This window comes from Mus musculus, chromosome 2, assembly GCF_000001635.26.
Source record: "Mus musculus strain C57BL/6J chromosome 2, GRCm38.p6 C57BL/6J".
Classification (NCBI taxonomy): Eukaryota; Metazoa; Chordata; class Mammalia; order Rodentia; family Muridae; genus Mus; species Mus musculus.
In genome coordinates, this window is record NC_000068.7 from 155,610,896 (window position 1) to 155,635,182 (window position 24,287).

The 24,287-nt window shown below is 54.9% G+C and overlaps 2 protein-coding genes and 1 non-coding gene across 12 annotated transcripts in view; 2 read left to right on the plus strand and 1 right to left on the minus strand.

Moving 5' to 3' along the window:
• Nucleotides 1–347: 347 nt before the first annotated feature.
• Nucleotides 348–23,412, plus strand: Myh7b (myosin, heavy chain 7B, cardiac muscle, beta). 9 transcript variants are annotated; one of them, NM_001085378.2, is made up of 42 exons: nucleotides 348–366; nucleotides 692–853; nucleotides 2,253–2,359; nucleotides 2,538–2,681; nucleotides 3,144–3,300; nucleotides 3,573–3,600; nucleotides 4,506–4,602; nucleotides 6,629–6,652; nucleotides 6,753–6,845; nucleotides 6,967–7,030; nucleotides 7,839–7,937; nucleotides 9,195–9,298; nucleotides 9,492–9,630; nucleotides 9,886–10,004; nucleotides 10,097–10,246; nucleotides 10,371–10,541; nucleotides 11,273–11,452; nucleotides 11,539–11,671; nucleotides 11,750–11,826; nucleotides 12,308–12,395; nucleotides 12,549–12,666; nucleotides 14,745–14,868; nucleotides 14,956–15,092; nucleotides 15,442–15,697; nucleotides 16,677–16,919; nucleotides 17,598–17,774; nucleotides 17,859–18,004; nucleotides 18,224–18,314; nucleotides 18,396–18,785; nucleotides 19,363–19,489; nucleotides 19,580–19,698; nucleotides 19,786–19,982; nucleotides 20,116–20,465; nucleotides 20,584–20,708; nucleotides 20,819–20,934; nucleotides 21,253–21,649; nucleotides 21,732–21,857; nucleotides 21,953–22,123; nucleotides 22,270–22,374; nucleotides 22,458–22,553; nucleotides 22,968–23,105; nucleotides 23,185–23,412. In NM_001085378.2, exons 2-42 carry the CDS (start codon nucleotides 763–765, stop codon nucleotides 23,194–23,196), a joined length of 5,826 nt encoding a protein of 1,941 aa, NP_001078847.1. In that variant the 5' UTR covers nucleotides 348–366; nucleotides 692–762; the 3' UTR covers nucleotides 23,197–23,412. The 9 variants fall into 9 exon arrangements, 8 of the variants coding, with proteins under 8 accessions (NP_001078847.1, XP_017174700.1, XP_017174696.1 ...); XM_017319211.2 differs by lacking the exon at nucleotides 348–366 and having other exon boundaries at nucleotides 734–853; nucleotides 22,968–23,277; XM_006500047.4 differs by lacking the exons at nucleotides 348–366; nucleotides 692–853; nucleotides 2,253–2,359; ... (2 more) ...; nucleotides 3,573–3,600; nucleotides 4,506–4,602 and adding an exon at nucleotides 5,939–6,171 and having other exon boundaries at nucleotides 17,598–18,004; nucleotides 21,953–22,374.
• Nucleotides 11,985–12,063, plus strand: Mir499 (microRNA 499). Its single transcript, NR_030757.1, has one exon. It is a non-coding gene; the product is annotated as a microRNA 499 (primary transcript).
• Trpc4ap (transient receptor potential cation channel, subfamily C, member 4 associated protein) overlaps nucleotides 23,382–24,287 on the minus strand; it is a 58,108-nt gene continuing 57,202 nt past the window's right edge. For both annotated transcript variants that reach the window (NM_019828.2, NM_001163452.1), the window contains exon 19: nucleotides 23,382–24,245. In NM_019828.2, the coding sequence (NP_062802.2) occupies nucleotides 24,108–24,245 (138 nt within the window). In that variant the 3' untranslated portion in view covers nucleotides 23,382–24,107. The remainder of the gene's footprint in view (nucleotides 24,246–24,287) is intronic.

A 24,287-nucleotide genomic window follows, 5' to 3' on the forward strand; every position in this document is an offset into this window, starting at 1 on the left:
CTTTACCTGGTCTGCTTGCTCTCTCCTTCTGGAAGTATAGGTCTTTTTCCTGCGTGTAGGAGACTCCCTGTGACTCAGTTTCCACTCCTGAGTGCCTCACTGCCTTGTCCCTGTCACTCTGAATCCCAGCTTCCTGACTGAGTGACTGCCTCTCTCCGCCTTTGTGATCCCCTGACAATGGGAGGTAAAAATAGCCCAGGGGTTGAGCTAGAGGAGATAAAAGGGAATTTGCCTTTTGTGTCCTGTGGCCAGGCTGGGGGGGCTGTGACACGTGGAGATTGCTGACATAGCTCTCCTTTGCTGACCTTGACAACAGCAATAAAAGGGGTAGCAGTGCTCCGCTCCCTGTCCTCACCGTGGTGCCAGGTGGGTGATCAAGGCTGAGGGTGTGTGATCAGGTGGAGGGTAGGTGATCAGGGCAGAGGGTGGGTGATCAGGGCAGAGGATGGGTGATCAGGGCTGAGGGTGGGTGATCAGGGTGGTGGGTAGGTTTGGAGCTGGAAGGAAGGCAGGAGAGTGCCCATGGGTGGGCCCAGGACATCAGTACCTATAGCAGAGGATGCTCTTATGTCTGGAGGTGTGCAGTTGCAGGCTCACCCAGGACATCACCCAAGCCTTGTGGTTAGAGGATCATACTCCAGTGTGGGTCTAGCTCCCCATCCCTGAGTTTCCTGTCTTTGCTGTCTTGCAGAGCCCGCTGCCTAGGACTGCTTTGAGTTGCTGCCCCGGTTTTCAGGTCCTCCTTTTGCACCTCTCGCCACCATGATGGATATGAGTGAACTTGGAGAATCAGCCTGCTACCTCCGCCAGGGCTACCAGGAAATGATGAAGGTGCACACTGTCCCATGGGATGGTAAGTGAGGGACCCAGCCTGGAGACACCCATGTATTCAGACTAGGAGTGAAGAGGGCAGACATTCTGCTTAACATGACAGGGGCACTGTGGCCTGATACCTGGGTCTTCCCCTCAGTTCCTGAGTACCAGAGGCTAAAGTCACAGGAACCATGTGAGGATGCTTGTATGGCTGTTCCTCTATAAAAGGAGACAATGTCACCTTGCTCCTGAAGTCTCTGTGAAGACTCAGGCTGAAACCTGGGACATCTGACATGAGACTGATGAGTGCAGGTGGCCTCCATGCCCACAAAACCTGTGCTGAACTTATTTTTAGTGTTGTCCATGGAGCCAAAGCCACTGTTAATTAGGGACAGGAACAAAGACTACTATTTATGCCTTGATTGGCTCATAGTACAATAATAACATAGGCACTGCACGTCTGGGGCTGATGGTGTGCCGCGTCAGGGCTGATAATTTTCTGTGTATCGTCTCAGTAACCTGGGGAGGTGGGAACTAAAGAGGAGCCAGATTCAGTGGCGTGCAACAGCTGGAGTTGTACACAGCACTGTGCTCAAAATGTACAGTGCTTAGCTGGACGTGGTGGTGAACATCTTTAATATCAGCACTCAGGAGGCAGGGGTGGGTGGATCTCTGTGAACTGGAGGCCAGCCTGGGCTACGTATCGAGAACCGGTCTCAGAAGAAAGAAAAGGTGTCTCCTGCTTAATCTGACATTCTGCTATTGCTATCTTAACTGCTTTCTTTGCATGCAGAGGATTTCCTTCCAGCATTTTAAATTAAAATTAATTAATTAATTGATTAGTTGAATAAGGGAGCCTGGGTTGGGTCCCTATTATGTGAATAGTTCCGACCAAGGAGTGTGGCTAGCGACTGTGAGGGCACGGAACAGAACTTGCCCTCCACACGAGTCCACATTTTATCACCATAAAAACGTGGGCTCTCCGAAGCTCTAGAGTGAGCCGACCAGTCAGGAATGAGCAGAGGACATAAGGTGCATCTCCTGACCGGCTGTGTCCACACTTTCAGTGAAACAGGGAAGGTACAACCCAGCTGAGAGTTAGGAGCCTCATACTAAAGGGGATGCCCTACCTGCAATTTCCTATGACCTTTGCATTTGAGGAAACAGGCCCAGAGAGAACAAAAGCTTCCCAGGAGGCAGGGAGCTGAACCCAGGTGTGGGGTGTAGACTGTTATTCCAGTCAGCTCATTTGAGATCTTTAGGGACCATCTCTGCCTTGGGTTTGGAGAGTCTGCACTGGAATGTCTATAAACTGGCAGAAGGGCTCCCAGTGAGGACTGGGGGGTGGAAGGGGGTGGGGATTATTGCTTTAGCGTAGATATCCCATGGGACACTTGGTGGCCCTCTCAAAGTCTGATTGATTGATTTTTGCAACCCAGGTAAGAAACGGGTCTGGGTGCCTGATGAGCAGGATGCCTATGTGGAGGCTGAGGTCAAGACTGAAGCTACTGGAGGCAAAGTCACTGTGGAGACCAAAGACCAGAAGGTTGAGCTTCCCCTTCCTTGATATTAGCCCCTCTGACCCTGGGTGCATCTCCTGGCCAGCTGGATCCACAGAGTGAATGAAGCGGCGTGGGGCATGGGAGTGTGTGCGGGGAGGAGAGAGAGGGAAGGTCAGTTGGCCCCATCTCTGTTCCTTACCATGTGACACATCTCCTCGGAAGGTGCTGACAGTGCGTGAAACGGAGATGCAACCCATGAACCCACCCCGTTTCGACTTACTGGAGGACATGGCCATGATGACGCACCTCAACGAGGCTGCAGTGCTGCATAACCTGCGGCAGCGCTATGCTCGCTGGATGATCTACGTGAGCCCTGGGCAGGGACGGCTCAGTGGTGGGCGGGGCCACTAATGGGGCGGGTCTAAGGGAAGAATCGTGACTAGGAGTGGCTAGGCTAGAAGAGGGCTCTGAGACTGAAGGAGCAGAACCGAAGAGTGGCAAAGGAGAGGGCTAGAGGGACAAACTGTAGGTGAATGAAGGGGCGTCCTAGATAGATGACTTGGTGATGTCTAGGGTCTTGGAAGCAGAGCCAGGGCCTTGTGTGGAGCCTGGCTGCTGGCACCTCTGAAGGGTCAGCAGAGGGTTTTGAGGTCGGTCAGTCGGTTATGAGCCTTCTTGCAGCTCAGGCTGGAACAGAAGAAAGGGCCGTGCATGGCATATCTGGAGGTTTCTAGAATATTGCAGGGGTCATGGTGGGTCTGGGAATGGGACCTTGGACATCTCTCTTGCTGATCCTAAAAGCTCTGTCTGTGAACTCTCTCTCTTCAGACATACTCGGGCCTCTTCTGTGTCACCATTAACCCATACAAATGGCTCCCGGTCTACACAGCTGCTGTGGTGGCTGCCTACAAGGGCAAGCGTCGCTCCGAGGCCCCACCTCATATATATGCAGTGGCAGATAATGCCTACAACGACATGCTCCGCAGTAAGCACCACCTCCCTCACCATCTCTCTCACCACCCCTCAGGTCAGGGTGGCTTCCGGTTAGCACCCCCTCCCCTTCCCTCCCCTTCAGCACTCCCCTCCTCTGGTACCACCCTAGCTATTCTGCCTTTTTAGTTTGGAAATCCTACTTGGTCTCACTCACTGGACGTTTGGGTAGTGGCAACTGTGTCTGCGCCTTAGATGATCCAGGCAGTCCACCTATGGTTAGTCCCTCGTCCTGGCTAACACATTTATTATCTCCCCTTCCTCTAGACCGAGAGAATCAGTCCATGCTGATCACGTGAGTGGGGCTCTGGGCATCGAGTGGCCAGTGCTGGCCATTTGATGGTGGTGGTTGGGGGAATCAAAGTTAATTCTCAGGGTTGGATCCAAAGTGGTTAGGTCAGGGTCTTTACCTCCTAGAGCCAATGTCCACCCTGACCTCCTTTATGTGGGGAGGAGGGGGTAGAAAGCAGATATTCAAACATGGGAGTGACCCCAAGCTCCTTGCCATCTCTCCTGAGATCTGGGAATCTTGACTCTTTGAGGTTCTACATAGGTTCTCTGCCTTTCCTCTCACCTCATCTCTGTATCTCAGCCCTCATCCTTCCTTAGCCTTCATGGGAAAGAGACCCATTCCATATGTATTGAGTTCATGTCCAGTCAGGCCAATACATGCATGGACACGTGGATAAACATGAGCACTCACATGCACAAGTGTAGGTTATTAAGAACAAGCCCTCTGAAGCCAGATAAAGCTGGATATAGGCATTCACATTCCCATTTCTTGCTGTGTGCCTTTGGGCCCCTGAACCTTGCCAATACAAACAGAACAACCTAACCTGCCACACAAAATTACCAACAGTTAAGTCTGTTTAGATGTGAACCTTGCACAGAACTGAGACAGGTTCAGCGCTTCCGAGGCCCATTTCTTTATCCATAAGATGGTGATAGTCTACCCCTCCCCGCCTCCCCAGGTCTTCTGATGGAGGTGGGGTGCCTGGATTGGCACTGGGAGCTAAGTTAGCACTCAGTTCTCAGTGGTGTGTTGGCATTGTCATCCCACAGAGCGGTCTGTACCTGGGAGTTTGGATCTGAGGATACTGAGTTGGGAAGAGAGGTGGTGGAGAGAGGCTCGAGCTCTGGGGGGCTGGGAGGATTAGAGAGACAGATGGGCTTTGGTGACTGATGTTTGTGTTGTCCAAGCGGAGAGTCGGGGGCCGGTAAGACGGTTAACACCAAGCGGGTCATTCAGTACTTTGCCATCGTCGCTGCCCTGGGAGACGGGCCGGGCAAGAAGGCAGTAAGACTCGCCCACTCGGGCACCAATCCCCACTGCTTTCCCCTGGTTTTTTGTTTTGTTGATGGTGGGTTTTTTTTTTAATTTTTTCCTTTCTTTTTAAAATTGCAACCCCCCAGAGCCCCAAGCCCTGCCTGAGCCTCCTACCTTGGTGGGAGTCTCTGGCCTGAGCAAGGCTCGACCAGAAAACCCATGGCCACCTCTGTCACTGTTAGACCTGAGCCAGACCTGCTACAGCTCTCCCTGGAACCACACAGACGGGAGCCACATCACTGCTCCTGGATGCTTGTGTGTGTGACTTTTCTGTTGTGACTGTCATTCTTCTTAAAGAGTTTACCAAACAGGGTGCTTTTATCTGGAAGTGATTATTTTCTTGGGCCACATTCATCAAGGTCTCTGTTACCTGTTCCCAATGAGAGGAGCAGACTGATCCACAGACGTTAATTACCCAGAGCTGAGGGCACTGGGAATTCTCCACTGTTGCATGGCCCATGGTTTTGATTAAGATTTTTTTTGAAACTTCTTAAACAATGGAGACATAGTGTTTTTTTTTGTTTGTTTGTTTGTTTTCAATGTGACTATGCTATCCCTGGCCCAAAGGCCAGCTGTAGAGAGCTCTGTGGCTTTGGCTGACCCCACACATCTACACCGACATGAGCGGACCCAGGCGTCCTCTGCTCGACCCACGTTCCTGGTCCTGTTGAGCCTTGCTTTATTCTGGGGCAACTTTTTTTCTTTTTCTTTTCCTTTTTCTTTTCCTTTTCCCTTTCCTTTTTCTTTTTCTTTCTTTTCCTTTTCCTTTTTCTTTTTTCTTCTTGCTGTGTTTTCTTTCTTCTTTTTCCATTTGTTGTTTGTTTTGTTTTGTTTTTTGTCTCTTGTTCCCCCCCACCCCAGCCTTTTCCCCATTTCCTCACTCGATTGTCTTGATTTTGGATTTTGTTTGTTTGGGGTTTTGGTTGCAGCCATAGTTTTTGTTTTTGCTGTTGACTTTTTGAGATTCTTTCTTCCCTTCCTTTCCCACCATTTCCCAAGCCCTGGAAGGTCTTTGACGATACTGTAGACAAGTAGGGTAACCCTGAATCAGGAAAAGAAGACAGAGCCCAAATCTGGCAGGAACACACCTGGAAGGGCTGGGACAGGGGAGTACCTGCATAGGAGGGGGCTATGATCCTGGAGTCAGGCTATGGGGGCAGCTCAGCAGAAGGTCACCCACAGGATTTGGGAACTTAAAAGCTGCACTGACACCCTCCCTCTCCTGGAGCTCAGAGTCGGCCAACCCAGCCAGAAAGAGTCTTGACCAAAAGCAGTGACTGTGAGTTGCACAGGGAGGGAAGAGGCCCCTCTTCCACTTCTCAGCAATGTGTTGGGTGCTTTCTTAAGTCTCGGAAGGGGGAGGGGGAGGGGGAGAATAAAGCTAGGAGGGGAGAAAGGAGTGTGGACTCTAGGTAATGTCCTTGCTCTGACAGAGCTCAGCACACGCAGCTGGAAGGGCTGTCTTGGGTAGCAGTCCACATGCCGTGCTGAAGACATAAGTATGGGACATAAGACATAAGAAGACATAAGACCGGGAAAGTATGAAGGGACCTCCAGGGCGGTTGGGGGAGGGCTTGAAGTCGCTGCACTATCAAAGATCAGATCAGGGAGGTCTTCCCAGAGGAGGAGGAGCTTTGGTGGGCTGGGCCGCTAAGGAGAAAAAACTCTAGTGTGCCCCTAGTGCAGATGTGGACAATGAAGAGATTCCTGAGAAGGCAGAGACAGGGTTGGGCTTGGAACACAGGAGACTCTAGTGCTGACCCCCTGCCTCAAACCCTCAAGATGGTGCTTGCTTCCCCTCCCTCTCTAGCATCTCCTAGCTAATCAGTCCAGGAGAGCTAGGTGTATAGAGTGCTCCAGGAGAGAATGTTACGATTAACATTACTAAATATGTAGGTGGTGACTAACATACACTGTCCCACTGACTACCCTCCCAATGCCCCCACCCTTACTCTGAAAGACCACACACCCTCTGACACTTTCCTTCTCCCTCCAGCAATTTCTGGCGACAAAGACAGGGGTAAGTATTGGGCCAGCTGTGGGGTAGACAACACTTATGGGGTCCTGGGGATGTCCCCTTCTCCATGATCTGCTCTGGCCCTCATTCCCGCTGCCACCAGGGCACCCTTGAGGATCAAATCATCGAGGCTAACCCTGCCATGGAGGCTTTTGGCAACGCCAAGACTCTGAGGAACGACAACTCCTCCCGTTTTGTGAGTGGGCGCAGTCGGGAAGTATGTGGTTGGGGGTCAGGGGAGGAGAGTCAGTAGCTGGGGGGCCCTGGTGGAAGGGACCCTTGACAGGACTGAGGGTGGCATGGTCCCTCCGCTGCAGGGCAAGTTCATCCGCATCCACTTTGGTCCCACTGGGAAGCTGGCCTCTGCGGACATTGATAGCTGTGAGTCTGGGAGAGGGCAAGAGAGGTGTGGAAGGAGGGACAGAGGCTGAACCAAAGAAATCCATTGGCTTCTCTCTGCTCTGGCCATTTCTCTCCATCACTGATCAGTTCCCAATTGCGCCCACTTTACCCATCATACTGGCCCCTGGTCTCTACTCTCCTGCTCTGTCTATAGTCTGAAGGTGACCATTTCCTGTCCCTGCTTCCAAGCCTCCTCTGAGGAGCTAGAGAGAGGACTCCTGAGTAAAGTCCTTGCTGTGCTTTTCAAGGACGAGAGTTCAGATCCTCAGAACCCGCATAAGTGCTGGTGGCCCACTGGTAATTCCAGCCCTCGGGGAGCAAGAGGCAGGGAGTCTTTTTTTTTTTTTTTTTTTTTTTTGGTTTTTTCGAGACAGGGTTTCTCTGTGTAGCCCTGGCTGTCCTGGAGCTCACTTTGTAGACCAGGCTGGCCTTGAACTTAGAAATCTGCCTGCCTCTGCCTCGAGGCAGGGAGTCCTAAAGCAAGCTGCACAGTAAGAGAGCATCATCAGTGAGCTCTGGGTTCAACAGAGAGACTTCTGCCTCAATATATATGGCTGAGAGCAATGGAGGAAGACACCAGGGACTCCCACAGAGACAGACACAAGTCCCACCCAGTGACGCAGATCCTGGGAAGGCACTTTCCAGTATAGGCCTGCCTGTGCACAGTCATGGGCACCGCCACACATGCCCTGCCTCTCCTGGCTGCCACTTTTCTATCCTTACACCATACTGGGGTCTTTGCCCCGGGAAAGTAGAGAGACCACAGGCTAGCACCCCTTCTCTGCAGATCTCCTGGAGAAGTCGCGAGTGATCTTCCAGCTGCCCGGTGAGCGTGGTTACCATGTCTACTACCAGATCCTCTCAGGGAAGAAGCCGGAGCTGCAGGGTGAGGGTCAGGATGGGAGGTCAGATCCCAAAGACACTGCCTGGCTCTGGGATGGGTGTTCACCCTCTCTGCAGAGGCGTGGGGCACCTCCACTCTCCTGGTAACACACAGCCTGTTTGTACCCACCCTCTTCTTCCTACTGCTTCTGATTATCACTAAGCCCTCTTTTGCTTTTTATTTATTTTTGGAAATGGTTGTTACTGAGGGGGTGTCGGCCGCAGAGGTGTGTGTGCACGTGCACATGTGCGCATGTTCCTATGCTAGGGGAAACAGGTTCCATTGTCCTGCTAAGACTGCAGCTGCCTATCCTGAGACTAGAACTCCCACCCAGCAACAAGGGAACCTGGTGGTAATCTATATCCACTGTCACATTTGAAAGCCCTTTGAAGGCAAAGCATGGTCTTCCCTTGTCCCGGTATCCAGCTGAGGATCTGGGGTAGAAAGATGACTGAGCAGTGGTCAAATGATGAGGGAGTCTTATGGACCGAGTGAGGGCCATTCCCCCAGAGAACTGTAAAGAAAGGGACTCATGCCCAGACATGCATATAAACTTTAAAAATGAAAAGGGGCGGGGCTTGGTGGTATGCAACTTTAGTCTATGTACCCAAGAAGCAGAAGCAGTGTGAAGCTAGCCTGGTCTACATAGTCCCAGCCCAGCCAGGGCTATGTAGAGAGACCTGTCTAAACAAAATAAAATAAATATGCTAATAAATAAAATAAAAATTTGAAAAGAGCTAAGTACAACTCAGTGATAGAGAACACTTATCCAGGAGGCACAAAATCCTGAGTTCCATCCCAATTATGCACAAGCACACATGCGCACACATGTGCACACTCATACATATACCCTTACACACTCACACACATACTCTCACACACTCGCACATATACTCTCACACACTCATACACTCTCACTCACACTGTCTCTCCCACACTCACACAACTGTAAAAAAGAAGCAGCCAGCAGGTCATGCCTGTAATTCCAGGACTCAGGAGCTGAGATCAGAGGATTGTGAATTACGACCAGCGTGGGCTACACAGAACCTGTCTCAAAAGAATAAATAAAAATAAATGATGAAATAAACTAAAAGCCTTGTGTAGGGATTACAGAGACCAGAAGCTCAGGTTACAGAGAAGCCCTTATAGGCTCAAGACTCTCTCTGAGAGACCCCTGTCCTCGGGGGCCCCCTGGTGGGCAGGAGAGGGAAGGCAGCCTGAGGCTTCCTCCTGACTCCTCCTGGGCCTCCCTGTCCATAGACATGCTGCTCCTGTCCATGAATCCCTACGACTACCACTTCTGCAGCCAGGGGGTCACCACTGTGGACAACATGGATGACGGCGAGGAACTTATCGCCACTGATGTACGATGCTCTGTGGGGGAAACGGGGTGGGCGTGGGGGTGGGAGGGGGCACCAGGCTGGATTCCCATGGGTTGGGTGTGTGTGAGTATATGCACTGGGTCGAGACCGGGGAATTAGTATGAGTGGGGTGGTCCTCGGCGAGACTCTCAAGGACTCATATTTCTCTGAGCCTGCTTGGTTCCTTCTACATCAGCATGCAATGGATATCCTGGGCTTCAGTGTGGATGAGAAGTGTGCCTGCTATAAGATCGTGGGTGCTCTCCTGCACTTTGGCAACATGAAGTTCAAACAGAAGCAGAGAGAGGAACAGGCTGAGGCAGACGGCACTGAGAGTGAGGACCTCTAACCCCAGTCTGACCTGGCCTTTACCCTGGAAACTTTCCCAGACATTCTCCTTGACCCTTGCCAATAATCTTTCATCTCAGTGTTCTCTGTTCCTGTCTGAATTCTAGACCCTCCTAAAGGTGACAATCTTCAGGCCCCGATTCCTCTTAACCTTCCTCTTTAAACCCCCAAGATGTGACAACAGACCCCTGACCCCCAAGTGCCCACGTTGTTGCCCTTATCCAAGCCATGTTCCCTGCCAGGTGCGGACAAGGCTGCCTACTTGATGGGTGTCAGCAGCGGGGACCTCCTCAAAGGTCTCCTGCATCCCCGGGTTCGTGTGGGAAATGAGTATGTTACCAAGGGCCAGAGTGTGGAGCAGGTGAGAAGGCGCCAAAGGCTCGCTCAGGGACAGCTGAGGCGGGATCCCTCTCTTGCCGGGTCCCACCCGACCCTGCCGCCCTGTATCCACAGGTGGTATTTGCCGTGGGGGCCCTGGCCAAGGCTACCTACGACCGGTTGTTCCGATGGCTGGTTTCTCGAATCAATCAGACCCTGGACACAAAGCTCCCTCGACAGTTCTTTATCGGGGTCCTGGACATCGCTGGTTTTGAGATTTTTGAGGTGAGAAGAGCTCTCAACCACGGCAGAGGCTGATGGGTGGGTGTGGGGGACCACAGCTGTGCTCCCCACGCCCTCCAGTCTGCATCCATCAGGGGCCTGCTGATTGGGGCTCTGCCACCCATAGTTTAACAGCTTCGAGCAGCTGTGCATCAACTTCACCAACGAGAAGCTGCAGCAGTTCTTCAACCAGCACATGTTCGTGCTGGAGCAGGAGGAGTACAAGCGGGAGGGCATCGACTGGGTCTTCATCGACTTCGGCCTTGACCTGCAGCCTTGTATCGACCTCATCGAGAAGGTCAGACCTAGGGTGGGGACCTTGCCGGAAGTTGTGCGTGCGTGCGTGCAGGCCTGGATAAGCTGCCTATCAATGTGTGGTTGTGATTGATGTGGCTATTAAATATGCATTGAAGTGAATCACTATTCCCGTTCAGTTGAGAAGTGAAGTTTGGGGCTGGAAAGATGGCGTAGGAGTTAAGAGCACTTGCTGCTCTTGAGGAAGGTCTGGTCAGTTCCTAGCACCCACAACAGGCAAGCCACAGCTGCATGTAACCTGAGTTTCAAGGTATTCAATTTCCTCTGGCCTCCATGGGCACACAAACTCATGCCGGCACATACATATGCATACAAATAAACAAACACTTATTTTAAAAAAGAAACATAGATTTAGTAAAATATTGGGTTCCCTATTTCTAAGGAGTGTAGATACCAAAATGCAGATTCAAATGTCTTAAAGGAAAAAAAAAAAAAAACTTAAGCCGAGTGAGCCATGGATGTTAGTTAATAGGGCACAGAGATGCCAGCCTGTTCTACACACATAGGCGGGGAAGGGGATCCGAAGTCAAGCCACAAACTCTTCTCTCCCAGAAAGTGGGTTCCTGGGTATACACACGTGCCTGACTTCTCCTGTACACGGCTGGCTTGTGGACCTGAAACAGCTCCCAGAGGGAGTTAGGCTGGAGAACAAACGTCCAAGGTCCCAGCCAGCATGGTCTAGCCTGGCCCTTCAATCTTGCTTTCTGTTCCCAGCCTCTGGGCATCCTGTCCATCCTGGAGGAGGAGTGCATGTTCCCCAAGGCTTCAGACGCAAGCTTCAGGGCCAAGCTCTATGACAATCATTCTGGGAAGTCACCTAATTTCCAGCAGCCTCGCCCAGACAAGAAACGCAAGTACCAGGCTCACTTCGAGGTGGTCCACTACGCAGGCGTGGTAGGTGCTCGCTGGAGCCCTGTACTCAACCACTGTCCTCTCTCCCTCCTCAGGGTCGCCACCTGGGTCAATATTTTTCTTTGTAGGTTCCTTATAGCATCGTGGGCTGGCTGGAGAAAAACAAGGATCCCCTCAATGAGACGGTGGTCCCCATCTTCCAAAAGTCACAGAATAGGCTCTTGGCCACCCTCTATGAGAACTATGCAGGTTCTTGCTCCAGTGAGTACTGAGGGACCATTCCTGGGGGTCCACAGAGCCACGTTCCCTGGCATGATCAATTCTCATTGTCTCTCCTAGCCGAGCCCCCCAAGTCTGGGGTGAAAGAGAAGCGCAAGAAAGCAGCATCATTTCAGACCGTGTCTCAGCTTCACAAGGTGAGGTCCAGACTGGGGTCCCAGCGGCCCTGGCTTTCTGCAGGCTGCCCCGCCCCCTAAGACTGCCACGCCCCCTACAGGCTGCCACGCCCCCTACAGGCTGCCACGCCCCCTGCAAGCTGCCACGCCCTCCTTGCTCCCTGCCGTCCCTGTGTCTTGGGTGGGCAGCTGTTAAGACTTGCAGTGATGTTTAGCTCCTCTGCATGTGAACATCACAGCAAGTCTGTGCTGCTGCCTGCCCCCATGCTGCCTGGGTAGGGCTGGGGGAAGGGGGAGCCATGGGACGGAGCCCTGGGGGTGGGGGGGCGGTGAAGACTTAGGTGGTGTTTGGGGTGGGGCAGGTGTCATAAGGAGCATTTGGGCTCCTCTGCCCAGTCCCCTCTGGTCCCTAACCACTGCGGCATGCAATTCTGGTTCTCTGACCCTCCTGTGCCTCTCCCTGCTCCTCCTGTGCCTCTCTCCCTGCTCTCCCCATTCCCAGGAGAACCTCAACAAGCTCATGACCAACCTGCGGGCCACACAGCCCCATTTCGTCCGCTGTATCGTCCCCAACGAGAACAAGACTCCAGGTGGTGTCCCCGGGCTGGCCAGGATGGGGGAACTGGAGGCATCTTAGGCTCTCACCTTGGAGGGTTTGCTCAGTCTCTAAGTAAGGCCTGGGTAGGGACCTAAAGGCATGGCCGTGCATTTCTAACCACCTCTTCCACTCCCACCACATCCAGGGGTCATGGATTCCTTCTTGGTGTTACACCAACTACGCTGCAACGGGGTCTTGGAGGGAATCCGGATCTGCCGCCAAGGGTTCCCCAACAGACTGCTGTATGCTGACTTCAGGCAGCGGTGGGTGCTGACTGCTTCAGCCTCCTCCCGCTGCTCTTAGATTAGGTAGAGCTTGAGGGGGTCGGGGAGACATGTTGGAGCCTGAGGGACATACAGCAGTTCAGGTCTCCTGAGGAGGCGTCTCAGTCTGGAACTGGGTTAAGGAAAGAGGTGACTAGACTTGAGGTAAATGTGGAAGTGGAGGCTGCTGGCTTTGCCAGTTACTTGGGTACAGGATAAGAAAGGGTTAGCCTGTGGTGACTCCCAAGTCTCAGGCCTGAGCTACTGGGTAGTAGATTTACTGAGCGATAAGGCAGGATGTTTAGACTGGGTGCAGAGGGGGTTTGAACATGCGCAGTTAGAAATGCCTCTGGCAGATGTCTTAGGAGAGAAGGCAGGTTTTCGGGTTGGATTTATTATTCTAGAACTCAGGTGAGCATACGAGAGAGGGTATAGATTGAGGATTAAACATGGGTTTGTGTGGACCTTGAGAGATGCCTGACAGATAGTGGGTGTGCCAGCAATGTCATCGGCTCCTTTCCCACTTCCCTTGGTCGGTTCTGTTTGTTAAACTACACGTGTCCTTAGTTGTTTCCCCTTCTACAAGTAAAGGAGCTATCACCTGCCCTTTATAGTTTAGCTATCTATACAGATGCTGTACATGTGCGCACGTGTACACAGAGAGCTTGTAGGTTTGTTTTTATGTCACTATCAGTCCCATCTCCAACCAAGGGCCTGAGTCTGCGTTATCTTTGTCTGTTGTTTTAAAGCAGGGTATTGCTGTGTGGCCCAGGCTAACCTCAAACTCTCAATACTCATGGGCATTGTGTCTCATTCCTATAATCCTAGCACTAAAGAGCCTGGGCAGGAGGATCATCAAGGGTGTGTGAAGCCAGTTTGGGCTACATAGTAAATTCTAGGGCAGCCTACGTTTCTAACCCAAAACCCAAAACAAAGTCCTGAGATTTGGCGGATGGCTCACAACAGGGCAAGCCTTGAGGCGTGAGGACCTGGGTTTGAGTCCCAGAACCCACATGAAATGCTGGGCAGGGTGGTGCACATTCATTATCCCAGGGGAGGAGCTGAGGCTCCAGGCCATCCAGTGCAGTCTAACTGTCTCAAAGGAGGTAGACTGAGTTCGTGAGGATAGCCGGCCCCCGGATGCATGTGTGCTTAGACCAATGCACATACATTTAAAACTGAACCTGTGCTGAAGAGCTGGTAGTGACTAAGAGCATTAGCTCTCGCAGAAGACTCAAATTCAGTTTTTAGCACCCACGTGGTGACTTAAAACCATATGTGTGTGACTCCAGCTCCAGGGCTTTGGCGCCCTCTTCTGGTCCCTACGAGTACATACACGTAGGCAAACCACACACATAGCATTAAACAACTCTGGACCCTGGTGCCTGGGCCTCCTGAATGCTGAGAGCAGGCATGCGCCCTGTCCCTTTACTGTTCTTTCCTGTCTGTAAAACCGCAGTAGCCCAGTGACCCACACCTCCTGATGAGTCAGTCCCCTGGTGAAGGGGCCTGTCCTGTCTCTGGTCCTTCCTTTCACTGCATGGCCACCGCCCACCCGTCCACACGTGTGTAAACAAACATCCCTGACAGCGGACATGCCAGGGACCCTTGTTCCCTCTGAATAGCATTCTCAGATGTGTCTTCATTTTGTAATATGGTGCAGCACAGCACTGCTTTTTTTGTTTGTTTTATGTTTTTGCCTTTAAGAAATCACAAAAGCACCACATGTTCTTTATAAAAACCACATCTACTGACAAACTCACTAAAATGCTCTTAAGCCACCAAGCCCACGTTTGAGACAGGGTCAGGCCAGTTTACCAAGCCGGCCTCAAAGATGGTCCTGCTTCTGCCTCTCAAATGCTGGGGTTTCAGGTATATCCACACACCTGGCCCCTCCGCTGAGGTCGGTGCCGTCTCCCCCAGTGTGGTCACACTCTCCCTCGCTGTCTTGTGCAGCATATGTCCCTTTGGAACCTCACCTCTGAGAGGTCAAGCAGTCACGATTCTCTTGCTGCTGCTCCTGGCTTTCCATGGCCTGTACCCTATCTGTCCATTGCAGCCTCCTCTTCATCTCCTAGGTACCGAATCCTGAACCCCAGTGCCATCCCAGACGACACCTTTGTGGACAGCAGAAAGGCCACAGAGAAGCTGCTGGGCTCCCTGGACATCGACCACACTCAGTATCAGTTTGGCCACACCAAGGTTAGGGGGTCCCGGAGTTAGGGCTTAACCTGGGTGCACACGGTCACACTGGACAGAGATCCCACTTGGCGGCACCCCTACCCTTAGGTGTTCTTCAAGGCTGGGCTTCTAGGCATCCTGGAGGAGCTGCGGGACCAGCGTCTGGCTAAGGTGTTGACACTGCTGCAGGCTCGGAGCCGGGGCCGCCTCATGCGGCTGGAGTACCAGCGCATGCTAGGGGGAAGGTAACTGCGGGTGAGGGATGGAGGATAAGGGTGGGAAGGGATGGGGATTGGGCGTGGACACTGACCCAAGGCTTGAAAGGATCTCCAACCTGTGCCATGCTGCTGAGGTTGCTCCCTCTCCATGGCTGGCTGGGGTGAGGGTCTGGGTCGTGTCTCGCCTAGCCTCGGATTTTACACCTTAACATTGGGGAGGGGGCCAGAGAGAGGTTACAGACCTTGCCTCGGAGGTGGATGTGGGGCTGCTCCCCAGGCTCCCCGGCTCTGAAGGGCTGCTAGGAAGACTATGGAGATAGGACACAGCAGCTGAAGGGGCAAAGCCAGCTGCCTCACGCGAGCTGCCTGTCCCTAGGGATGCCCTGTTCACCATACAGTGGAACATCCGGGCCTTTAATGCCGTCAAGAACTGGTCCTGGATGAAGCTCTTCTTCAAGATGAAGCCACTGCTGCGCTCAGCACAGGCGGAGGAGGAGCTGGCGGCACTGCGGGCAGAGCTGCGGGGGCTGCGAGGGGCCCTGGCTACGGCTGAGGCTAAGCGGCAGGAGCTGGAGGAGACTCAAGTCAGTGTCACTCAGGAGAAGAACGACCTGGCCCTGCAGCTGCAGGCAGTGAGTGGGACAGGGACTCAGGTGGCCAATGAAACCCTGGAGCCAGACTATGGCCAGGGCAGCCCTGCAGCGCTGCGGGCACTTCGACCTTCTGTGTTGTCTTCCTACTTAACGTCTGCCCAGCCATCCCTGCAGGCCTTTATCCATACGCCCTAAAGCCAAAACTGCAGGGGAGCCACACCTCCCCTCTCTTTGATTTCCCTGAGACTATAACCCTGCTCCCAAGACGAATATGAGGCAGATAACAGAGGGCAGAGGTCGAAGTCTGGAAGTCCGCAGCATTGTTTTTGATTTATTTATTCTTATTCTATGTGCATTATTTTGTCCACATGCACATCTGTGTGAGGGTGTCAGATCCCCTGGAACTGGAATTACAGACTGTGTGAGCTGCCATGTGGGTGCTGGGAATTGAACCCGGGTCCTCTGGAAGAGCAGCCAGTGCTCTTAACCACTGAGCTGTCTCCCCAGCTCCTACCCAGTATAGGCTTTGAATGACACTTGGATGCCAGCCCCAGGCTGAGGCTGGAGATGATGGTTAGAAAACTCCGCATCCAGCATGAGGGCTTAAGCAGCAGGCAGTGAGGAAACTCTGCCTCCTCCTGAAATGGCCTTTGGTGCTGCCCCCTGGTGGGCAGCGCTGGCCTTGCACCCAACCATACCACCTCTCAGATGGTTGCAGCTCCTTAGCAAGCAAGTGCAGTGGGGCTTTTCTCCTAGAGCTCTGCCTAGGTCTCCTAGGTCACATATGTTGTGGCTAATGTTAATTTTTCACAGTGCCATTTCTGTCTCTGTGTCCCCTGCAACAGTCCCCAGAGCCCAGCAGAGTGTAGGTGCGCCAGCTCCTCGTCTATCGAGTTGAATTGCCAGCATGTGCCTCACTGGAGTTGCCTTTGCATGGTCAAATGGCCTTTCTTCCCCAGGGCTGGCCCTGGCCTCCTGCCGACCGCTCTTTAACTGTCTCCCCACCGCATCCTTTCAGGAGCAGGACAACCTCGCAGATGCAGAGGAGCGCTGCCACTTGCTGATCAAGTCCAAGGTGCAGCTGGAGGCGAAGGTGAAGGAGCTGAGCGAGCGGCTGGAGGACGAGGAGGAAGTGAACGCGGACCTGGCCGCCCGCAGGCGCAAGCTGGAGGACGAGTGCACGGAGCTCAAGAAAGACATCGATGACCTGGAGCTGACGCTGGCCAAGGCCGAGAAAGAGAAACAAGCCACAGAGAACAAGGTGTGGGAAGGGCCTGAGCTGGGGGCCAGTTTTGGTGTTAGGCAACTGCAGGGTTCCTCCCTAAAACCCCGCTCTGCATGGGTACCTGCCATGTAGCCCGAGTCAGGCCACAGAGCCTCTTAAGAACCTCCGTTTTCTGGTCCGTCAAGTGGGGGTACCAGCACTTACATTATTAGGGTGACTAAGGATTTGGATGTAAGTAGCCTTTGCTAAGCACATACTACAGGACCTTGCACACAGAAGGTGCTTAGTAAAGGCTTGCAATGATCATCGGTCCTGGATTGAAAAGCTTGTTGGGGGGAGGGCAGCTTGCCCGAACTGAGAATCCTATCACCGAGAGCCGTGGTTGCCAGCGTTGTGAGTATTGACTTTTACACAGAAGAGGAAACGAGGCTGTTTAGGTTCTTATGGGTGCCAAATATAAGGCCGCGGCTAGGACACAGCTCTCAGAATACCTGTTGCTATTGTAAATGGCTGCCACCCACTAGTCTTTTACTCTGAGCTATGTATGCTTGGGTATGAACCTTTACCCAGCTCAAGGAGGAGGTCAAACCTGTAGGCAGGAATGGTGGAGGCTCAGTATAGCGGCCTGCCTGCATCCTGTAGCTGGAAGGGGTGGCTGCTCAGACCAGCCTAGGGGGAGCACTGTCCTCACAGTGAAATCGGGCCTTGACACAGGTGAAGAACCTGACAGAAGAGATGGCGGCACTGGATGAAGCCGTGGTCCGCCTGACTAAGGAGAAGAAGGCATTGCAGGAGGCTCACCAGCAGGCTCTGGGTGACCTGCAGGCTGAGGAGGACCGTGTGAGCGCACTGGCCAAGGCCAAGATCCGGTTGGAACAGCAAGTGGAGGATGTGAGTTGGAGTCCCTTGGGGGACCCTCAGGGCGGCGACAGTTACACTGGCTTGCTGGAAGCTGAGCCCTACTCTACCCCACAGCTGGAGTGCTCCCTGGAGCAAGAGAAGAAGCTGCGCATGGACACAGAACGCGCCAAGCGCAAACTTGAAGGAGACTTGAAGCTGACGCAGGAGACGGTGACAGACACAACACAAGACAAGCAGCAGTTGGAGGAGAAGTTGAAGAAGTAGGTGTGGGGTAGGCAGGGTCTCTGGGCCTGATGGGCCCTCCTTCTCAGCCCCGTTGCTGTGGGGAGGATACCAGGGCGGAGGTCACGTCCTGCCCTCTCTGGATCAGAGCTATGTACAGCAGAGGCGCAGGATCGAGGCTCCTTAGGACCTCACAGGGGCAGACAGGTGGATAGCAGGTAGGGCCAGGGCTGGCTCACCCCGCCATGCACTCCCAGGAAGGATTCGGAGCTGAGTCAGCTGAACCTGCGGGTGGAGGATGAGCAGCTCGTGGGGGTGCAGCTGCAGAAGAAGATCAAGGAGCTGCAGGTGGGCATTGTGGCCGTGGGGGATGCCCTGGGTGGACCAGGCCTGGTTCAGGGGCTCATGGAGTCGGTACCATCTCCTTAGGCTAGGGCCGAGGAGCTGGAGGAGGAGCTGGAGGCGGAGCGAGCAGCCCGCGCCCGCGTGGAAAAGCAGCGAGCCGAGGCAGCGCGGGAGCTGGAGGAGCTGAGCGAGAGGCTGGAGGAGGCTGGCGGAGCTTCCGCGGGGCAGCGTGAGGGTTGCCGCAAGCGTGAGGCTGAGTTGGGCCGGCTGCGGCGGGAGCTGGAGGAGGCAGTTCTGAGGCACGAGGCCACTGTGGCTGCCCTGCGCCGCAAGCAGGCCGATAGCGCTGCAGAGCTGAGCGAGCAGGTGGACAGCCTGCAGCGCATCCGGCAGAAACTGGAAAAGGAGAAGAGCGAGCTGCGCATGGAGGTGGACGATCTGGGCGCCAGCGTGGAAACTCTGGCCCGTGGCAAGGTCTGCCTCCTTCCCGCCTCGAAATCAGTTTTGACTCTACACTGACCCTATCCCCCCCCGACCCCCCTTCCCCAATGCTCTGGTCACTTCATGACAATACTCCGCCGCAATGACCTCCTGACCCCTGGATGTTTAACCTGATGTCTAACCCCCAGCTCCGCAGCAGTCCTGACCTCTAACCCCGAGTGCTCACTTTCATTCCTTGGCTTGGGTTGCTCTGGTTCCCACCCAAACCTCAGCCCTTCCAACAGGAGTGTGACCCCAGCTCTTGACTCCTGAATTCAGACTTAGCACCTGCCCTAACACTCTTCTTGTCCCAATTTTGGACGCCCCCACCCCCACCCCAAAATCCTGACACCTGTTCCCAGATCTAGTTCCTAATACTGACTCACTGACCCTGGGATGGGTCCCGAGACTCCCAATTTGTGCCCACAGTAGGAACCCAGACCCTGAACCTGGAACTCGAGTCTGGTCTCATACCTAGTGTTCTAGGTCCCAGTCCCAGTCTCTTGCCTGGCAGCCCCTGGATCCCCCTTGGATGCACAAACTTGTCTCGATCTCTGACTCTGGGTTCCAGGCCAGTGCGGAAAAGCTGTGTCGGACCTATGAGGACCAGCTGAGCGAGGCCAAAATCAAAGTGGAGGAGCTGCAGCGACAGCTGGCCGACGCCAGCACCCAGCGGGGGCGGTTACAAACGGAGAATGGTGAGGCCCGGGTTTCGCTGAGCTATGCCAGGTAGGGGTTAGGTGCTGCGCCTCGACCGACTGTGGGCCTGCTGGCCCCTTCGCCTGCAGGGGAGCTGGGCCGCCTGCTGGAGGAGAAGGAGTCCATGATCAGCCAGCTGAGCCGCGGGAAGACCTCAGCAGCGCAGAGTCTGGAGGAACTTCGGCGGCAGCTGGAGGAAGAAAGCAAGGTGGGCAGGAATTGGCAACCGTGGGGCGGAGGTGGGCGCTGGGGCCATTAGCTTGGATTGATGGCGAGGCCACTGCTGTCCCTGCAGGCCAAGGGTGCGCTGGCTCATGCAGTGCAGGCCCTGCGGCACGACTGCGACCTCCTCCGAGAGCAGCACGAGGAAGAGTCTGAGGCTCAGGCTGAGCTGCAGCGGCTGCTGTCCAAAGCCAACGCGGAGGTGGCCCAGTGGCGGAGCAAGTATGAAGCAGATGCCATCCAAAGGACGGAGGAGCTGGAGGAGGCCAAGTGAGTAGCTGGCACCTAGACCACGATCCAAGGGGGACTCTGGCCTGTGCCCCCTGTGTGGTGGTGGGGATTCTGGCGTCCTTTCCCCAGGCTCCTTTGGTACATAAGCCACCCTGCCTGGTCTGCGGTCCAGGAAGAAGCTGGCCCTGCGGCTGCAAGAGGCAGAAGAAGGCGTAGAGGCCGCAAATGCCAAATGCTCCTCACTGGAGAAGGCCAAGCTGCGGCTGCAGACAGAGTCGGAGGATGTGACCTTGGAGCTGGAGCGGGCCACCTCGGCCGCCGCAGCCCTGGATAAGAAGCAGCGGCACTTGGAGCGGGCGCTGGAGGAGCGGAGGCGGCAGGAGGAGGAGATGCAGCGGGAACTCGAGGCGGCACAGAGGGAGGCTCGAGGTCTGGGGACAGAGCTCTTTCGACTGCGACATAGCCACGAGGAAGCGCTTGAGGCTCTGGAGACACTCAAGCGGGAGAACAAGAATCTGCAGGGTAGGGCCGTTGGCCCAGAGCACTGAAGGCTCGATCACCCTGGACTTGGGGTGAAGGAAGGGAGCTGGCTCAGAGCAGAGGTGGGGGGCGAGTCCTCAGTGCTCTGTTCACCCTGCAGAGGAGATCAGTGACCTTACAGACCAGGTCAGCCTCAGCGGGAAGAGCATCCAGGAACTGGAGAAGGCCAAGAAGGCGCTGGAAGGGGAGAAGAGTGAGCTGCAAGCTGCACTGGAGGAGGCTGAGGTCAGGGCTGGTCACGGGTGGGTAGACTCTGCTCCATGGCTCCCTAGCTTCGTTGCTCCTCAAATACGTGCCGAGGCCCCTCACTGCCACTGCTTGATCAACATCTCTAGGGGGCACTGGAGTTGGAAGAGACAAAGACTCTACGGATCCAGTTGGAGTTGTCCCAGGTCAAGGCAGAGGTGGACCGGAAGCTGGCGGAGAAGGACGAGGAGTGTACTAACCTGAGGTCTCTGGAAAGCAGTCTTGTGGTGCTTATGATGGCACACAGGACAGACTAGCTGTCCCTGCCACAGGACTAGAGTGTTCCCATTCCAGAGGTGGTCCTCCACAGGATGCTCAGGGTTAAGAGTTCAGTCCACGCCCTTCTTGGTCTCCAGTGAATGAACTTTTTTTTTTTGCAAGTCACCAGGGAATTGTAAACAGGCAATTCATTTGCTCCCCAAGTGGGTTCCCAAGTCTGTGGGTCCTTGAGCATGGCACAGGTTAATGCCTGACCTACTCCATTCCTGTGGGCCAAGCCGGTCCTTCATCCACCTCCTTACAGGCGCAACCACCAGCGGGCTGTGGAATCCCTGCAGGCCTCCCTGGATGCAGAGACAAGGGCCCGCAATGAAGCACTGCGCCTCAAGAAGAAGATGGAGGGGGACCTCAACGACCTGGAGCTACAGCTGGGCCACGCAACCCGCCAGGCCATGGAGGCACAGGCAGCCACGAGGCTGCTGCAGGCTCAACTCAAGGAGGAACAAGCAGGGCGAGATGAGGAGCAGAGGCTGGCTGCCGAGCTCCGTGAGCAGGGTCAAGCCCTCGAGCGCAGGGCTGCACTGCTGGCGGCTGAGCTGGAAGAGCTTCGGGCTGCCCTGGAACAGGGCGAGCGCAGCCGGAGGCTGGCTGAGCAGGAGCTGCTGGAGGCCACCGAGCGCCTCAACCTACTGCATTCGCAGGTGGGGGATGCGCCAAAGATGTTACAAGGATGGGGTAGGGGGCAGAGCCCTGCAGGCCAGCTGAGGCTCTACTCTCCCCCAGAACACAGGCCTCCTGAACCAGAAAAAGAAGCTGGAGGTGGACTTGGCCCAGCTGAGTGGGGAAGTGGAGGAGGCTGCGCAGGAGAGGCGTGAAGCTGAGGAGAAGGCCAAAAAGGCCATCACTGATGTGAGGCTGGGCCAGGGTCTGGGGTGGGGGAAGGGTGAGTGTGTAGGGAGCTCAAAGGAGCCTCCCCTCCACTATGCTATTCCCTCCCCATCCAGGCAGCCATGATGGCCGAGGAGCTGAAAAAGGAACAGGACACGAGCGCACACCTGGAACGGATGAAGAAGACCCTGGAACAGACCGTGCGGGAGCTGCAGGCACGCCTTGAGGAAGCCGAGCAGGCCGCACTTCGGGGTGGGAAGAAGCAAGTGCAGAAGCTGGAGGCCAAGGTGTGCAGCCTTCCCAGCCCTCCTGCCCCACTGGCCGAGGCTCTGGCTGCTGGGCTAGGGGGCGGGCGACCCTCCTCCTGCCCCACTGGCGGAGGTTCGGGCTGCTGCTGGGCTAGCGAGCGGGCGACCCTCCTCCTGCCCCACAGGTGCGGGAGCTGGAGGCCGAGCTGGATGCAGAGCAGAAAAAGCATGCCGAGGCCCTCAAGGGGGTGCGTAAACACGAGCGCCGGGTCAAGGAGCTCGTGTACCAGGTGGGTGTTGGCTCTCACCCCAGGAGACGGCGCCAGAGCTAACCCTTGTCTAGGCAGAACCTGAGAGCCCTTTGCTTGTCCAGACTGAAGAGGACAGGAAGAACCTGGCTCGCATGCAGGACCTGGTGGACAAGCTGCAGAGCAAGGTCAAGAGCTACAAGCGTCAGTTTGAGGAGGCGGTGAGCACACTGGGGGCCAGGTATCTGGGACTGTTCGGGACACTAGTGGCGAGCTGCTTTCAGCTGCGGAACTGGCAGCCAGGGACGCATCTGCAGCAGGCTCAACTAACGGGTAGCAGCCCCACCCTCTCAACTCATGGACTTCTATGGCTACAGCAGGGGTCACTTACAACTATAGAATGGACTTAAAAAGTGAGTGGTTTCTATCCTCAGCCCAGGCACGGTGGGCAGGTGACAGAGGCACTTCTTGAAGGATGGTCTCCACTTTTTTCCCTCCTGTGTGGGTTCTAGTAAGGGGAGGCTGGTGACAGGAAGAGTGGAGGGAGGACCAGGAGAAGTCACTTCTTTCTGGGGATGGGAGCAGGTGGCCATTTTAGTTACCAACGGGAAACAAGGCTCTGCATATGGCTCCAGGAGCAGCAGGCCAGTACCAACCTGGCTAAGTACCGCAAGGCCCAGCACGAGCTGGATGATGCCGAGGAACGGGCAGACATGGCAGAGACCCAGGCCAACAAGCTGCGGGCAAGGTCCAGGGATGCCCTGGGCCCCAAGGTGAGGCAGCCTCTGTGTCGGGGGGGCTGAACTTAGGGAAGCACAGGTGACGTGGTTCAGCTTCTTTTTCATCTCTTAGCACAAGGAGTGACACCCAGGCTCTGAGGAGGGATACCCCACCCCTGCGATCCTGTTGTCTCTTTCCATCTGCCACTCCACCCTCCCTGAGCCCCTGAACCCCAAATAAACACCCTGTCTGCAGCAGTAGCCACTGTCCTTATTTCTTGGGGCTAGAGGAGCTGGGAACAGAACATCATGGACAAAGTCAGGTCCACATCAGTCTTTAAAATAAAGTTCTTTAATAGTCTCCATTTAATCGGTTTATTTGCTGTTAATAAACTGGCAACACAGGAGGAGCCAAGGGTAAGCTCTCAGCCAGGCTCCCGTGTCTGGGCTCAGGCAGGCACAGGCACTCCATGCCCCAAGGGATGGAGAGAAAAGGCTCCCCCCACTTCTAGGGAGCCTCCTGGATGAACACAGTGGCCAATGAGCAAAGAACCAGAGGAGCTAAAGGAAGACAAGGGAGGTGAGGAAGGGAGAGATGGGCAGACCCCGGGGAAGGCAGCATTCTCCGATACCCACCCCTGCCCAGGGCTCAGGAGCCTCTCTGCCTGCGTCCTGAGGCCAGGGAGGTTTGGCTCACAGGGGTCTGCATCTTCCTCTCCATCAGGACTGATGGGAGAAGCTCAGACAGATGGTTTCCCGTGTTCCCCTTCTCTGGCAGGCCAGGGCTCCAGGATTGCGAGGGAAAGGTGGGCATGGTGCCATTGTCCTTACCCTGGGGACAGTGAAGAAACAGGCTCCCCATGACCTGGGCCCTCAGACCCAGGAGACAAGAGCTTCTAGGATGTTCCTTCCACTGAGCCTGCACCTGGACACCCGGGGTGGACAGAGCACTGGGGAGGCAAGAGGGACAGGGATGGGCAGAGTGCGAGGCGGCACGTGCACTCTGGCTCTCTGCACTCGCCCCTGCCTGGCAGCTTCTTGAAGCCTGGCTCAAGGTCACTCCTCAGTGAAGTCTCTGTCTATGTCCATGTAGGGCTCCTCAATGTAGCTGACGAGGGCAGAGGGCGACTGGCGGTCTGGGTTCAACAAGATGGACACTGTCTCCTTCCAGTACGAGAAGCTGATACAGGAGCTCTGAGTGAAAGCGAGAGGGTTGGGCTGTGCTTAGTAGAGGAC

What these genes read in the sequence shown, in the direction of transcription:
- Myh7b (XM_017319211.2), top strand. Translation starts at nt 763, where the DNA reads ATGATGGATATGAGTGAACTTGGAGAATCAGCCTGCTACCTCCGCCAG. An exon ending in ATGCTCGCTGGATGATCTAC is followed by an intron (nt 2,682 to 3,143) that starts GTGAGCCCTGGG and finishes CTCTCTCTTCAG; the next exon opens with ACATACTCGGGCCTCTTCTG. An exon ending in TCAACCTACTGCATTCGCAG is followed by an intron (nt 21,650 to 21,731) that starts GTGGGGGATGCG and finishes ACTCTCCCCCAG; the next exon opens with AACACAGGCCTCCTGAACCA.